The following is a 13451-nucleotide window of genomic DNA, read 5'->3' as shown; positions in this document are numbered from 1 at the left end:
CCATTCAAGCCTGAAGAAACTCAAGGACATGACAAAAGGCCCTCTGTCCCCCTCTCCCAGCCTGCCTCCCTCCCTAAGTAGAACCAGGACCTAGACCAGGTGACCCTGGAGGGCCCAGGAAGAAGATACTGGAGTCCAGGGAGACTGGCCGCAGCGCACCGCCAGGCGGCACCTCCACCCCACCTGTGGGTGCTCCCTCCTGCACCCCAAAGGCAGGGCGTGTTGGAGAAAGGGGAGGTCGAAGGCTGAGGAAAGGAGGGCCTGAGCACGTCCAGGCAGGACACCTCCTGTCCCACCACCAGCCCCGCTCACAGAAGCTCTGCAGACCCATGGGTCCTGCCTGGGCCTAACCCCATAGCTGGGGGCACCTTACAAGGTCGGCTCACCCAACCCCACCCCATCCTTATTTCAGAGCCCTCTGTGGAGTCTCTCTGAGCTGTTTCTTTTGTTTGTTTGTTTGAGACGGAGTTTCACTCTTGTTGCCCAGGCTGGAGTGCAATGGTGTGATCTCGGCTCACCGCAACCTCCGCCTCCTGGGTTCAAGCGATTCTCCTGCCTCAGCCTCCTGAGTAGCTGGGATTACAGGCATGCACCACCATACCCGGCTAATTTTGTGTTTTTAAGTAGAGACAGGGTTTCTCCATGTTGGTCAGGCTGGTCCTGAACTCCCCACCTCAGGTGATCCGCCCGCCTCAGCCTCCCAAAGTGGTGGGATTACAGGGATGAGCCACCGCACCCAGCCAATTGAGCCATTTCAAAAATGGGGAAACTGAGGTAAGGGAGTGCTTCTGCCCTCAGGGCCTGAAACCATGGCTTCTCGGGGTCCCACGCGCCCCCCTCAGGGACAGAGGTAGACACAGGCTGGCCTGGACCTGGGCATCAGAGCCCCAGCCCAGCATCTCTCAGATGGTCCAGGTCCTGCAGACACCGCAGCCTCAGCTGTCATGGCCCTGCCTCCCATCGCCCTTCTAGAGCCTGAGAGGGGGTCCAGGGTCTCTACACTCCTACAGGGCTTATTATCCCAGACCCAGGGAGGGAGCCCAGGCCAGAACAGGGAGCAGGGCTGGGGTCTCCCCGCTGGGGTCTCAGTTCTTCCCGGCCAGTGGCCGCTGCCTGACCCTGCAGCCTGATCCCCACTAGGCCCCAGTCCCCTGGCCAGACAGCCCTGCCAGCGCGTGATCTAATCTCTCCTAGGTCTCCCCTAAGCCTCTCAGACAAAAGCCAGGCCCTTCCACAGGCCCGAGTTCAAGGCCCACTCCCCCCACCGAAGCCACAGGGGACTCCAGCCACGCAAACCCCGCCGGCTGTGCACCCCGCCCCCCGCGCCCCCGAATCCGCCTGCCTGTCCTGCTCCTCAGAAGTGCCTTCAACTCCCAGCCCCTGAGGAAGCCACTTAATTCCCCACACCTGGCTCCCATCATCCGGGCAGATGAGGCCCAGCTTCCCGCTTCTGCCGGCCTCCGCATGGCTGGGGGCTGCTGGGCCTCGTTCCACCTGGGGAGGCAGAGCCTGGGGCGCAGGGGCCCTCGTGCTCACTCACGCCCCAGCCCCTCCACACAGAGGGCGGCGCAGGCTGGGGCAGAGTGTTGAGGAGGTGGAGGGGTTCCATGGAGGGGAAGCCTGGCCATATTGCTCCCCGTGTTCCCATGTCCCAGCCCCTCCATGTGAGCAAGGGCTTAGCTGGGGTGTGTGTCCCTGGGCCTGGGGCATGAGAGGGAGCCCATGCTCCTCCTTGGACCTGGGCTTCCGATGGGTCCAGGGCCCTCACTCCAGCTCCACAGACCCCCTCCACCAAGCCATAGGGGAGGCGGGGCTTGGAAGTACACATTGGCGCAGAGACCCCAGAAGCTCGTGTGCACACGTTTCCTCAGGTCCACCCCTATGGGCAAGCAGTCCGGGCCCCAACAGCCCCACAAAGGCCCTCACTCTGCTCACAGCTCATGCCCAACACATGGAGTGCGGCCGGGCGCAGGACTCCCTAGGCCTGGGGCACACGCAGGTGCACACCCAACTCACACACGTTCTCCACGAGCCCACGCTCCAGCCACACAGGCACACGTGCCCGCACCCCATGCACATACAAGTATGCACGTGCTCACACACGGGAACCTTTGACATCCACGTGCGTGTGCAGACAGGCTTGGGAACAAGGGGACCACGTCCCCCTCCAGGGATCCCTTCAGGGTGCCGCAGCCTCACTTTAGTGAGGCAAACATTGACTGTTTGCCTTGCCATTGCCCCGACAACGGCGGTGCCGGCCCTGGCACGAGGCCCAGGGGTGTACTCTGGGAACATCGTCCCTGCAGAGCTGGGCCCCTGGAGGATCACTCCGACTGAGCTCTCCCTGGCTAGGGGCCTGGGGGACAGAGTGGGGGTGCAGAGTAAGCATCTCCTGGTGTCTCCCCTAAAACCCAGTGCTGGGGAGAAGCCCGGCCAGCCCCTGGCCTCTGACCCAGCAGCCTGAGGACGTGGAGGCCTCTGGGCCCCTTCTCCGTCTCCTCCCTTTCCCCTACCCCAGGATATGAGTCATGCGGGCCCCCTCCCCATGACCTCACCCCCTCACTATTCCACAGCTGGGCTCCGTTCTGGGAACTGAAAGGGGGGCAGCTCTCCTGGGGTGGGGTGGGGGCCTCTGGCCTGGGAAAGGCGCCCCCCGGCCAGCGGCCCAGGCCCCTTGGCATGCACCATGGAGCTGTCAGGACTCTGGGATGGCCGACCCCGCCCGTGGCCCTGGCTCAGCCCCGTGCAGCTGCGAGGGATTTGGTGTTCCTGCACAAATGCAATTAGGCGATTTCCTGTGTCTGTTCTGGCTCCGAAGCCCAAGGTTCAGCCCAAGGGGCCAGGCGGTGGGGGGGCTCCATCCACCTCCCACCCCAGCACACCCCCGCACCCTCACAGTCCCAGGCTCCACTTCGGGGCCTGGCCCCCAGCCAGGGACACCAGTATGCACAGAACTCTGACGGATGCCTCGTTCGGAGTGGAGCTCCCCAAGCTCAGGTCTGTTCCTGCCGGCCTCATCCACTGCCAAGCACCCCCGGACTCGGGACGCTGGCCCTTCTTCTCCTTCCTCCACAAACCCCCACCCCCACTTCTACCTCCCAGTCCCCGCTGAGGGCCTGACAATGCCCATCCTCGGCCCAGCACTCCCAGCTACCCACCTCCGTCCTCCCCCTGCAGACACTTCCAGAATGGGTGTCCGGCTCGGTCCCCGTCCCGACTCTGCCCCCTGCAGGCAGCTCCTGTGGCTGCCCCACCCGGCTGTCCTGAGCCCAGAGGTCGGCTGGAGAGGGTCGGTCCTCTCTGGGGTCCTGGGGAGTGAGGAGGCTCTGGTGAAGAGCAAGGGCTGCAGGGAGGATGTCAAGGGGAGGGGAGCTTCTCCTCAAGGCCTGACCACAGGTCCCTTGGACACCACAGGGAGCTGGCAGGAGGCCTGGGGAGCTGGGCTGGGCCTTCCACCAGGGTGGTTCGGGGCTCCCTGCACAGCACTGAGGTCTCTGGTCCCCTCATGAGCCCAGCCTCCCCTGGGGTCCTAGACTTGACCCCTTAAGTCACTGCAGAGCCCGAGAGTGGAGAGACACAGCACCGTGTGCTGGGAAAAGGTGCCCACAGGAGCCCTCCGTGGCTGAGGCTTCCAGAGGGCAGTGGGACAGCAACCCCGCTCCCCGCCAGCCGCCCACCACAGCGTTCATGATACAGCTTCGGAGTGTGTGTCGGGGCCTATCTGGGAAGCCAGGGCAAAGTTGGTGGCAGCTGGCAGCACCCACACCCACAGCTGGGGCACTGCTCACATGAGCCCCCATCAGCAGGCCCCTTGGTTGTGCCACACGCAGGGGTCCTGCCCCAGGGAGGGGGCAGTCCAGGGAGGGGCTCGAGGGTGTGGCACAGGCCAGCTGTCACTCCTCCCTGGAGAGGCAGCTGGGGACGCAGCTGGGAGGGGAGCCAGGAGCAGAGACAGCCCGGGGCCAGCAGGTGGGTGACAGGTGGGGCAGCGGGAGGGGCATGCGCCGTCCGCCTGGGGCTCAGGCGTAGAGACGGGAACCTGCCCCCCAACGCCTGGTGCTGGCCCAGCCTCCCCCCGGGGCCTCTAGCACCTTCCCAGTTGTGGCTGCACCCTGCTGGGCATGGCGGGGGAGGGTGGGGGTCAACCCCTTTCCTTGTAGTCCCACGCCAGTGGGCAAGGGAGACGCCGCAGTGAGCAGGACCCTAGCCTCTCTGCCTGGGGAGGCCGAGTGATGAGCCGCCCGGAGCAGGAGGAGGCCTTGAACTTGGGTCTGAAAGATGAGCAGGGATTTGCTGGACCGGGTGCAGGCAAGAGCTAACGCAGGAAGGCAGAGGGCAGGATTGCTCAGAGGGAGTGGCTCTGTGCAGCTGGAGCCGGATGGGTGACCCTCACTCAGGAGGAAGCACTGGGACCCTCTCTGCACGCGCTGGGTCCCCCGCCTCCTGTTAGGATCCCCACACCCAGGTCCTTCTGGGCCTCTGCCGCACAGATCAGGTCTGGAAGGCTCCCTGGAGGAGGCGGCGCCTGGACTTGGACATCGGCCTGCAGAGCTGGCTTCCCTCACAACCCTGGGAAGACAGAACTCCTCAGCGGGTTGATGGGGGGGAGGGCGGAGCCTCCCTCCACGGCACCAGCCCAGTGCTGGGGGCGACACAGACAGCCAGAAGCTGGCAGGGGCCGGAGGCTCTGCCCCCCATGGGCTTTACATGCCAAAGCCCCCATGGCCGAGCTGGGACCCAGGGTCAGCCCAGGGAGGCCTCGAGAAAGGAGACTGTGGGCCCCACCCCATCACACAGGGAGGAGGTGCTGTGCCCACTGTGGGGGGCAGCTGCCCCTCTCTGGGCCCTTTGGGTGGGAAGAGGCTTGGTGAGGTAGAAAGCCCAGCCCCAGCCGGCAGCGTTGCCTTCTCACAGTGGCAGCCCTTTGTAACCAGGGGGGGCCGTGCCGGGCCTCTCCTTGTTTCCTCACCATGGGGCAGCATTTGGGGACCTCTTGAGGGATCCCCTAGGTGCTTCTACTCAGAGCCCCCAAAGCCAAGGAGCCTCCACTCCTCCGTCTGCAGCCTCCCCTGCCGGTTCTCACTACCCAGGGTTCAGTGGCCTGGGGGCTGCCAGAGGGGGTCGCCTCTGCCAAGGCCCCTCCCGGCGCCTCCCTGGCTCATCCAGCCCACCTCCCTCCCACGCTGGCTCAGGCAAAGTGCTCTGGTCACCAGGAGCACTTTCTGACCAGCCCCGGCCCCTTCTTGGCCTTCGCCCCACCTGGCCTCCCCTGGAGCCCTGGCCTGGGTGCCGGGCCTGCTGGGTCCAGAGCCCACCCCGCCCTGAACAGCCCTGAGCCTCAGCCACCCTCCGTTCTCACCCATTTCACAGCTGGGGAGTGAAGACTGGGCCTGAGGTCTCGCCCCCGGGAAGGGGTGTCGGGAGACCAGATCCTCACCCCGACACTGCCCCCACTGTCCCCAGCCTGCCCCCACTGTCCCCGGCCTGCCCCCACTGTCCCCGGCCTGCCCCCACTGTCCCCGGCCTGCCCCCACTGTCCCCGACACTGCCCCCACTGTCCCCGGCCTGCCCCCACTGTCCCCGGCCTGCCCCCACTGTCTCCGGCCTGCCCCCACTGTCCCCGGCCTGCCCCCACTGTCCCCGACACTGCCCCCACTGTCCCCGGCCTGTCCCCACTGTCCCCGGCCTGCCCCCACTGTCTCCGGCCTGCCCCCACTGTCCCCAGCCTCCCTCCTCTGCCGGGCTCCCTGCTCTGCCAGCCTCCCTCCTATGCCGGCCTCCCTCCTCTGCCGGCCTCTCTGCTCTGCCGGCCTCCCTCCTCTGCCGGCCTCCCTGCTCTGCCGGCCTCCCTCCTCTGCCGGCCTCCCTCCTCTGCCGGCCTCTCTGCTCTGCCGGCCTCCCTCCTCTGCCGGCCTCCCTCCTCTGCCGGCCTCCCTGTTCTGCCGGGCTCCCTCCTCTGCCGGCCTCTCTGCTCTGCCGGCCTCTCTGCTCTGCCAGCCTCCCTCCTCTGCCGGCCTCCCTGCTCTGCCGGCCTCCCTCCTCTGCCGGCCTCCCTCCTCTGCTGGGCTCCCTGCTCTTCTGGTTGCCACCCTGATGGCTACTTCCTGCCCCACAACCACCAGACTAGCCCAGACTTGGCTCCGGCTTTTTCTTCTCAGCCTGCCTGGGATGGCCCAGGGCATGATTCTTCCATAGCCATAGCCTCGGTCCAGTTCCTCCCTCCTCCCTCCATTCTTCTCCTTCTCCTTCCCTCCTTCCCTTCCTCCCTTCTCCATCCTCCCTTCTTCCTCCCTGCTCCTTCTTCCCTGCTCCCTCTATCCTTCCCTCCTTTCCTCCCCTCCTTCCTCCCTCCCTCCCTCCTTCCCTCCCTCCCTCCATCTTTCCTTAGCCAGCAGTTTATTTTGTCAGGTGCTAGGGACCCAAAGACGGAGGAGTGAGATCTCTTCCCTGCCCTTACAAATCTTAGCAGTTGCCAAGAAACCAGCGCTGACCCATGATGTGGATCAAGAAGCACAGAGGGGAGCTGGCAGGAAGTCTCTCAAAGGAGGGGCTCCTGTGCCTGCTCTGAGCCTCGGGGTCGCCGCAGTGGGCAGGGTCCTGGCAGGGAGGAAGGGGTGCAGTGGCCGTGCGTATGCCTAGTGGTCCCCAGGGAGGCACAGCCAAGGGGAGACAGAGCCGCCCCCCACCCGCACAGCCCTCCCCTCTCCCCATCCTCCCTGTATCCCAGATGCCAGCCCTCAACTCTTGATGACCTGAGGCTTGTCTCTGCCCCCTGCCTCCACCTCTCCCTGCCTCCATCTCTCCCTGCCTCCATCTCTCCCTGCCTCCACCTCTCCCTGCCTCCATCTCTCCCTGCCTCCACCTCTGGGGAGAGGTGCACAGGGAGGGGTCTGTTCCTCTGGGTTCCTTACCCACCCAATCCAAACCTGCTTCCCCCTATACCCCCACCCCCCACCGCTGGGACTGCTGTCCAACTTGGGATGGGATAGGGTCGCCTCCTCCATTGCTGAAGCCCCCTGAGCTTCATGACCCACCCAGTGCTGCATGAGGGCCCTGAGCTCCTGCATCAACTTCGCCCCAGAGTGGTGATGCCAGGACTAGTCTGAGTGCGGGCCAGGGTGACGGCAGCCCAGTCATGCCCACCATGCACACCCTGTCCCAAAGGTGCCCACGCCAGCCGGACAGACCCCAACTCTACCAGCGTGCACCAGGGTGACTGCAGCCCAGGCCTGCCCGCCACACACACCCCCTCCCAAAAGTGCCCACGCCAGCCAGACAGACCCCAACTCTACCAGCGTGCACCAGGGTGACTACAGCCCAGGCCTGCCCACCACACACACCCCATCCCAAAGGTGCCCACGCCAGCGGACAGACCTCAACTCTACCAGCACGGGCCGGGGTGACTACAGCCCAGGCCTGCCCGCCACACAGACCCCGTCCCAAAGGTGCCCACGCCAGCCGGACAGACCCCAACTCTACCAGCATGCACCAGGGTGATTACAGCCCAGGCCTGCCCGCCACGCACACCCCCTCCCAAAAGTGCCCAGGCCAGCCAGACAGACCCCAACTCTACCAGCGTGCACCAGGGTGACTGCAGCCCAGGCCTGCCCACCACACACACCCCATCCCAACGGTGCCCACGCCAGCCGGACAGACCCCAAGTCTACCAGCGTGCACCAGGGTGACTACAGCCCAGGCCTGCCCGCCACACACACCCCGTCCCAACGGTGCCCACGCCAGCCGGACAGACCCCAAGTCTACCAGCGTGCACCAGGGTGATTACAGCCCAGGCCTGCCCGCCACACACACCCCGTCCCAAAGGTGCCCACACCAGCCGGACAGACCCCAACTCTACCAGCACAGGCTGGGGTGACTGCAGCCCAGGCCTGCCCGCCACACACACCCCGTCCCAAAGGTGCCCACGCCAGCCGGACAGGCCTCAACTCTACCAGCACAGGCTGGGGTGACTGCAGCCCAGGCCTGCCCGCCACACACACCCCGTCCCAAAGGTGCCCACGCCTGCCGGACAGACCCCAACTCTACCAGCGTGCACCGGGGTGACTACAGCCCAGGCCTGCCCGCCACACACACCCCGTCCCAAAGGTGCCCACACCAGCCAGACAGACCCCAACTCTACCAGCACAGGCTGGGGTGACTGCAGCCCAGGCCTGCCCGCCACACACACCCCGTCCCAATGGTGCCCACGCCAGCCAGACAGACCCCAATTCTACCAGCATGCACCAGGGTGATTACAGCCCAGGCCTGCCCGCCACACACACCCCCTCCCAAAAGTGCCCACGCCAGCCAGACAGACCCCAACTCTACCAGCGTGCACCAGGGTGACTACAGCCCAGGCCTGCCTGCCACACACACCCCGTCCCAAAGGTGCCCACGCCAGCCGGACAGACCCCAACTCTACCAGCACGGGCTGGGGTGACTACAGCTCAGGCCTGCCTGCCACACAGACCCCGTCCCAAAGGTGCCCACGCCAGCCGGACAGGCCTCAACTCTACCAGCACGGGCCGGGGTGACTACAGCCCAGGACTGCCCGCCACACACACCCCGTCCCAAAGGTGCCCACGCCAGCCGGACAGACCCCAACTCTACCAGCGCCGGCCAGGGTGACTATAGCCCAGGCCTGCCCGCCACACACACCCCGTCCCAAAGGTGCCCACGCCAGCCGGACAGGCCTCAACTCTACCAGCACGGGCCGAGGTGACTACAGCCCAGGCCTGCCCGCCACACACACCCCGTCCCAACGGTGCCCACGCCAGCCGGACAGACCCCAAGTCTACCAGCGTGCACCAGGGTGACTACAGCCCAGGCCTGCCCGCCACACACACCCCGTCCCAACGGTGCCCACGCCAGCCGGACAGACCCCAAGTCTACCAGCGTGCACCAGGGTGATTACAGCCCAGGCCTGCCCGCCACACACACCCCGTCCCAAAGGTGCCCACACCAGCCGGACAGACCCCAACTCTACCAGCACAGGCTGGGGTGACTGCAGCCCAGGCCTGCCCGCCACACACACCCCGTCCCAAAGGTGCCCACGCCAGCCGGACAGGCCTCAACTCTACCAGCACAGGCTGGGGTGACTGCAGCCCAGGCCTGCCCGCCACACACACCCCGTCCCAAAGGTGCCCACGCCTGCCGGACAGACCCCAACTCTACCAGCGTGCACCGGGGTGACTACAGCCCAGGCCTGCCCGCCACACACACCCCGTCCCAAAGGTGCCCACACCAGCCAGACAGACCCCAACTCTACCAGCACAGGCTGGGGTGACTGCAGCCCAGGCCTGCCCGCCACACACACCCCGTCCCAATGGTGCCCACGCCAGCCAGACAGACCCCAATTCTACCAGCATGCACCAGGGTGATTACAGCCCAGGCCTGCCCGCCACACACACCCCCTCCCAAAAGTGCCCACGCCAGCCAGACAGACCCCAACTCTACCAGCGTGCACCAGGGTGACTACAGCCCAGGCCTGCCTGCCACACACACCCCGTCCCAAAGGTGCCCACGCCAGCCGGACAGACCCCAACTCTACCAGCACGGGCTGGGGTGACTACAGCTCAGGCCTGCCTGCCACACAGACCCCGTCCCAAAGGTGCCCACGCCAGCCGGACAGGCCTCAACTCTACCAGCACGGGCCGGGGTGACTACAGCCCAGGACTGCCCGCCACACACACCCCGTCCCAAAGGTGCCCACGCCAGCCGGACAGACCCCAACTCTACCAGCGCCGGCCAGGGTGACTATAGCCCAGGCCTGCCCGCCACACACACCCCGTCCCAAAGGTGCCCACGCCAGCCGGACAGGCCTCAACTCTACCAGCACGGGCCGAGGTGACTACAGCCCAGGCCTGCCCGCCACACACACCCCGTCCCAACGGTGCCCACGCCAGCCGGACAGACCCCAACTCTACCAGCGTGCACCGGGGTGACTACAGCCCAGTCCTGCCCGCCACACACACCCCGTCCCAAAGGTGCCAACACCAGCCAGACAGACCCCAACTCTACCAGCACGGGCTGGGGTGACTACAGCCCAGGCCTGCCCGCCACACACACCCCCCTCCCAAAGGTGCCCACGCCAGCCGTACAGACCCCGAAGTCTACCCAGACACCCAACAGGAGGGGTGCCCATGCAGCGGCAGACAGCGCTTACCAAAGGGCATCTATGACCCTGGAAACCTCATGGTGTGGCCTCCGCAGAGCCGCAAGCCTTGGCCCCCTGCTGAGACTGGAAAATGGAGCCTGGTTTCCCCCAACCCCTCTACCCCTGGCTTCCCATTGATCCTCAGAGGCTGGGTCAGGGACCGTCCTCAGAGCAGGGTCCAGAACCGGCTTGATGTCCTGCTGACCAGCCCATCACCTCCCTTGCGCTGGGTGCCCTACCTCTTTTGATGTGCTCCGTGGTCAGCCCTGTGCCGGCAGCACCCTTGTCCCGCTCTGCAGCTGTTTCACATCTCTGCCCCCATCTGCGGTGACCAGCCTGGGTCGGAGGTTAGGGCCCCGCCCTGCTCGTGGGTGGCCCTGCCTGCTGCATCCCAGCGGCGTGGCTGCGGCTCTGCCTGCCCCGTGCCTGCTCTTTCTTCCCCCCTCCTCCTGTTCTGCGTGCTGTGTGCTGTGCATATGGCTTTCTGTCTTCCTCCATGTCACTAACCACAACGCTGCCGAGCCCGTGCCACGAGCGAGGCGACCTGCGGGACCTTTCTGGGGCCCTCGCCTGCACTCCGCGATCAGCGTCCTCCGCCGCAGCTCTCACCCTCGCATGCGTCTACATGCAGCCCCACTCGGTGCCTGCTTCCCGCAGGAGGGGACCAAGGAGCCCTGATACCTACAGGTCCACCGACAGCCCGGCTGCGCCTCCCGCCTTTGCTTGACGGCCCTCGGGAGCGCTGCGGCTCCTGGGCCAGCTGGGACTGCCCTGGCAGAGCTCTTGCCGCGCTCACGAGGCAGGCTTTTGGCACGTTCTGGGACACGCGACCAGTCCCTGGCAACGGCTCGAGGCTCTGCCATCCTCTTTCCTTCCCAGCTAGCCATGCCCAGATGTACCTCACATCCCTGAAGGCTCTGCCCACAGATGCTGCCCGAAGCGCTCCTATCCTCCACGCAACCAGAGGCTTCATACATTATTCAGACGTGGTGCCCACCTGGGCGGGAGCCACAGCCGGCACCCAGAGAGAAGGACCAAGCCAGCCTGGCATTCAACCACCTGTTCCACTCCCACAGCACCGGGATCTTCCTACCGTAGCACCCAGCCGCCAGGCCCTCTTCCTGACAACCCCCACACCATGTCTGCCTGTGGAGCTCTGGGGTGCCCGGCCTGGCCACCGGCCCCTCCCCGAAGCTTTCATGGCTGACTAGCCCCTCCCAGACTCATCATCCCTGGGGGTGCAGGGAAGACATGGCAGAGCAGAAAAGAGTCTGCCCCGGGCCAGCCCTACTTTCCCAGGAGACTCCCCGGTGTATGTCCCCGGCTGCTGCGGGCACCCCCTGCCAAGCCCCAGGATGGGAGTAAGCTTTGGTGCCTCCCTGAGCCTCAGCTTTCCTGTTTGCAAAATGGGGTACGAAGGACCAGCTTCAGTGGGCCGTGGGAGACTCACACGGCCTTGGGACGTCCTCGTGGCTGAGGTCAAGTGGACCGGCCTTGGCCCTCTGCACCGGAGGTCCAGACATCCCCGTTTAAAGAGGCACAGTGAGCACCAGTGCAGCCAGCACCTCCGTCCTCACGATGGTTGCCAGGGGCGCAGTCCTATCATCCCCGTTACAGATGCACAAACGGAGGCTCGGAGGTGCACCTCTCACGTCTCACACAGGGGTCCCAGGGAGCTGATGACGTGGCTGGGGCTCCAACCCCTCAACCCCCAAGAACCGGGTGTGGGGAAGACCAGGCAGGGACAGAGGCCAGAAGAGGTGCTGCTCCTGAATGTGAGTGGAGGGTCCTGACCCAGGGGGTCCCAGTCCGGGTGCAGAAATTCATTTCTCAGTCTTGGGGAAAACCAGCCCTCCCCGACGCCCCCTCCTCTGTGGGGCGCCCCATTTTCCTCGCCCGTCCTCTCCTTGGCAAGCTCGCCAGCCCTCACCTGGCCTCACTGTGTTCCTCCAGCATCCATTTCTCGCTTCTTTGATCTTCCTCCTACCGCCCGTCTTTGGAGCACCAAGAAGCTGTGTGAGACAGCGGCTCTGAGCCTTCTGCCCCGGGCACCTGCTAGGTGTGGCCCATGTGGGAGAGACCCCTCCTCCCACACCTGGGGTCGGCGGCAAGGGGCAGTGCCCGGGACCCTCATACAGCTTCCATTCGCGCCTCAGCCCCTCCCTCTGCCCTTCCCATCCTGCCACCACCCTGCACCCGCTTCTGCTCCCCCTCCCTCCTCCTTCAAGGCAGCCCCTGCTCTCCCTCCCTCTCAGCATTTTTCCCTCCCTTTCTCTCATTTCTTTCTCGTGCCTTCGCTTTCTTTCTTTCTTTTCTCTGTCACTTCTCCCCAGGTAGGGTTTGTTCTCGTCAAGAGACCCTCACAGCCCCAGGCACAGGGTTGCCCCCCTCCCAGCATCCCTGGCCAGGCCCGGCCCTCAATCTCACCTCCGCAAGCACCACCTCAGCTCGCACCAATACCTCCCCAACCCGTCATGGGTAGCAGCCGACCCTCATGCCTCCCGGGTCTCAGCCCACTTGGAGCCTGGGGCAGGGGCCAGAGCCCCTCACCCTTCTCCCTAATGGTCCCCGCCCCATCCAGGGGTCACCCAAGGGCTTCTCTCCCACAAGCTCCCACTTGCAGTGGCTCCTGTCTGCCCTCCAGAGACCTCTGTGGTTAACCCCAGTCCACCAACCTCTGCCGAGCCGCTCTGAGCCGGATGCTCAGTCCCCGGGGCCATGCTCCCTCTGGCCTCAGGGTGCCTCCCCTTTACGGTTCCAGCAGGGGCATCTGGGGGTCGAGTGCCCAGGGCACCCTGGCTGCCGCTTGCTGGCCGCTCTGCCCAGCTCTGGTTCGCCGGCTGGGACTGAAGCCTGAACCGCCGTCCTCTGGGCTCTGGCCCTGACACCCTGCCCAGGGGGCTGGGCCACTCGGTCCCTGCACCCCTGCTGCTGGCTCGCCTGGGCTTCTGGGCAGGACGGGCTCTGTCCGAAGACCGACTTCCAGCCCTGCCAGGGCGGGGGCTACCCCACCCTCAGGATCTCGGGCCTGGATGGGCCCAAGGCAGCCACACCCTTTTGGACACTGTGGTTGGAGGCCTGGCTTCCCCCAGCCCCCTCAGGGCCAGCCCAGCAGGCTGCCAGCCCATTCCTGCCCCACTGGCCACATCAGGAGCCCCAGAGGTCCCTGGACCAGGCTGCTCAGGGTGGGTCCCTGCCTGAGGGGCCTTAGAGCCCTGCGGAGAGCCAAGCACGGTGTGGCCGCCACATCTGTATATGTGTGGGCAGATGTGTGCCCGAGATGGAGGGAATGGAGGGG

The 13451-nt window shown here is 65.7% G+C and overlaps 1 protein-coding gene across 12 annotated transcripts in view; it reads right to left on the bottom strand.

Annotated features, from left to right (window-relative positions):
- The window catches only part of LSP1 (lymphocyte specific protein 1), a 41278-nt gene that overhangs the window by 12409 nt on the left and 15418 nt on the right, over positions 1-13451 (bottom strand). Inside the window, exons 1-2 of one of the 12 annotated variants that reach the window (XM_063608036.1) lie at positions 12829-13402; positions 12084-12147 (exon numbers count right to left, since the gene is read on the bottom strand). The exons of 3 other annotated variants lie outside the window; for them this stretch is intronic. In XM_063608036.1, the coding sequence (XP_063464106.1) occupies positions 12084-12109 (26 nt within the window). In that variant the 5' untranslated portion in view covers positions 12110-12147; positions 12829-13402. Of the gene's footprint in view, positions 1-3158; positions 3355-10392; positions 10536-10660; positions 10681-10762; positions 10979-11052; positions 11374-12083; positions 12166-12828; positions 13403-13451 lie in introns of those variants that run through there. 8 more of the 12 variants (XM_063608035.1, XM_063608034.1, XM_063608033.1 and 5 more) reach the window with 8 other exon arrangements.

This window comes from Pan paniscus, chromosome 9, assembly GCF_029289425.2.
Source record: "Pan paniscus chromosome 9, NHGRI_mPanPan1-v2.0_pri, whole genome shotgun sequence".
In the NCBI taxonomy this organism is placed as follows: Eukaryota; Metazoa; Chordata; class Mammalia; order Primates; family Hominidae; genus Pan; species Pan paniscus.
Note: the sequence above shows the minus strand (reverse complement) of the source record. Positions and strands in the feature narration are given on the sequence as shown.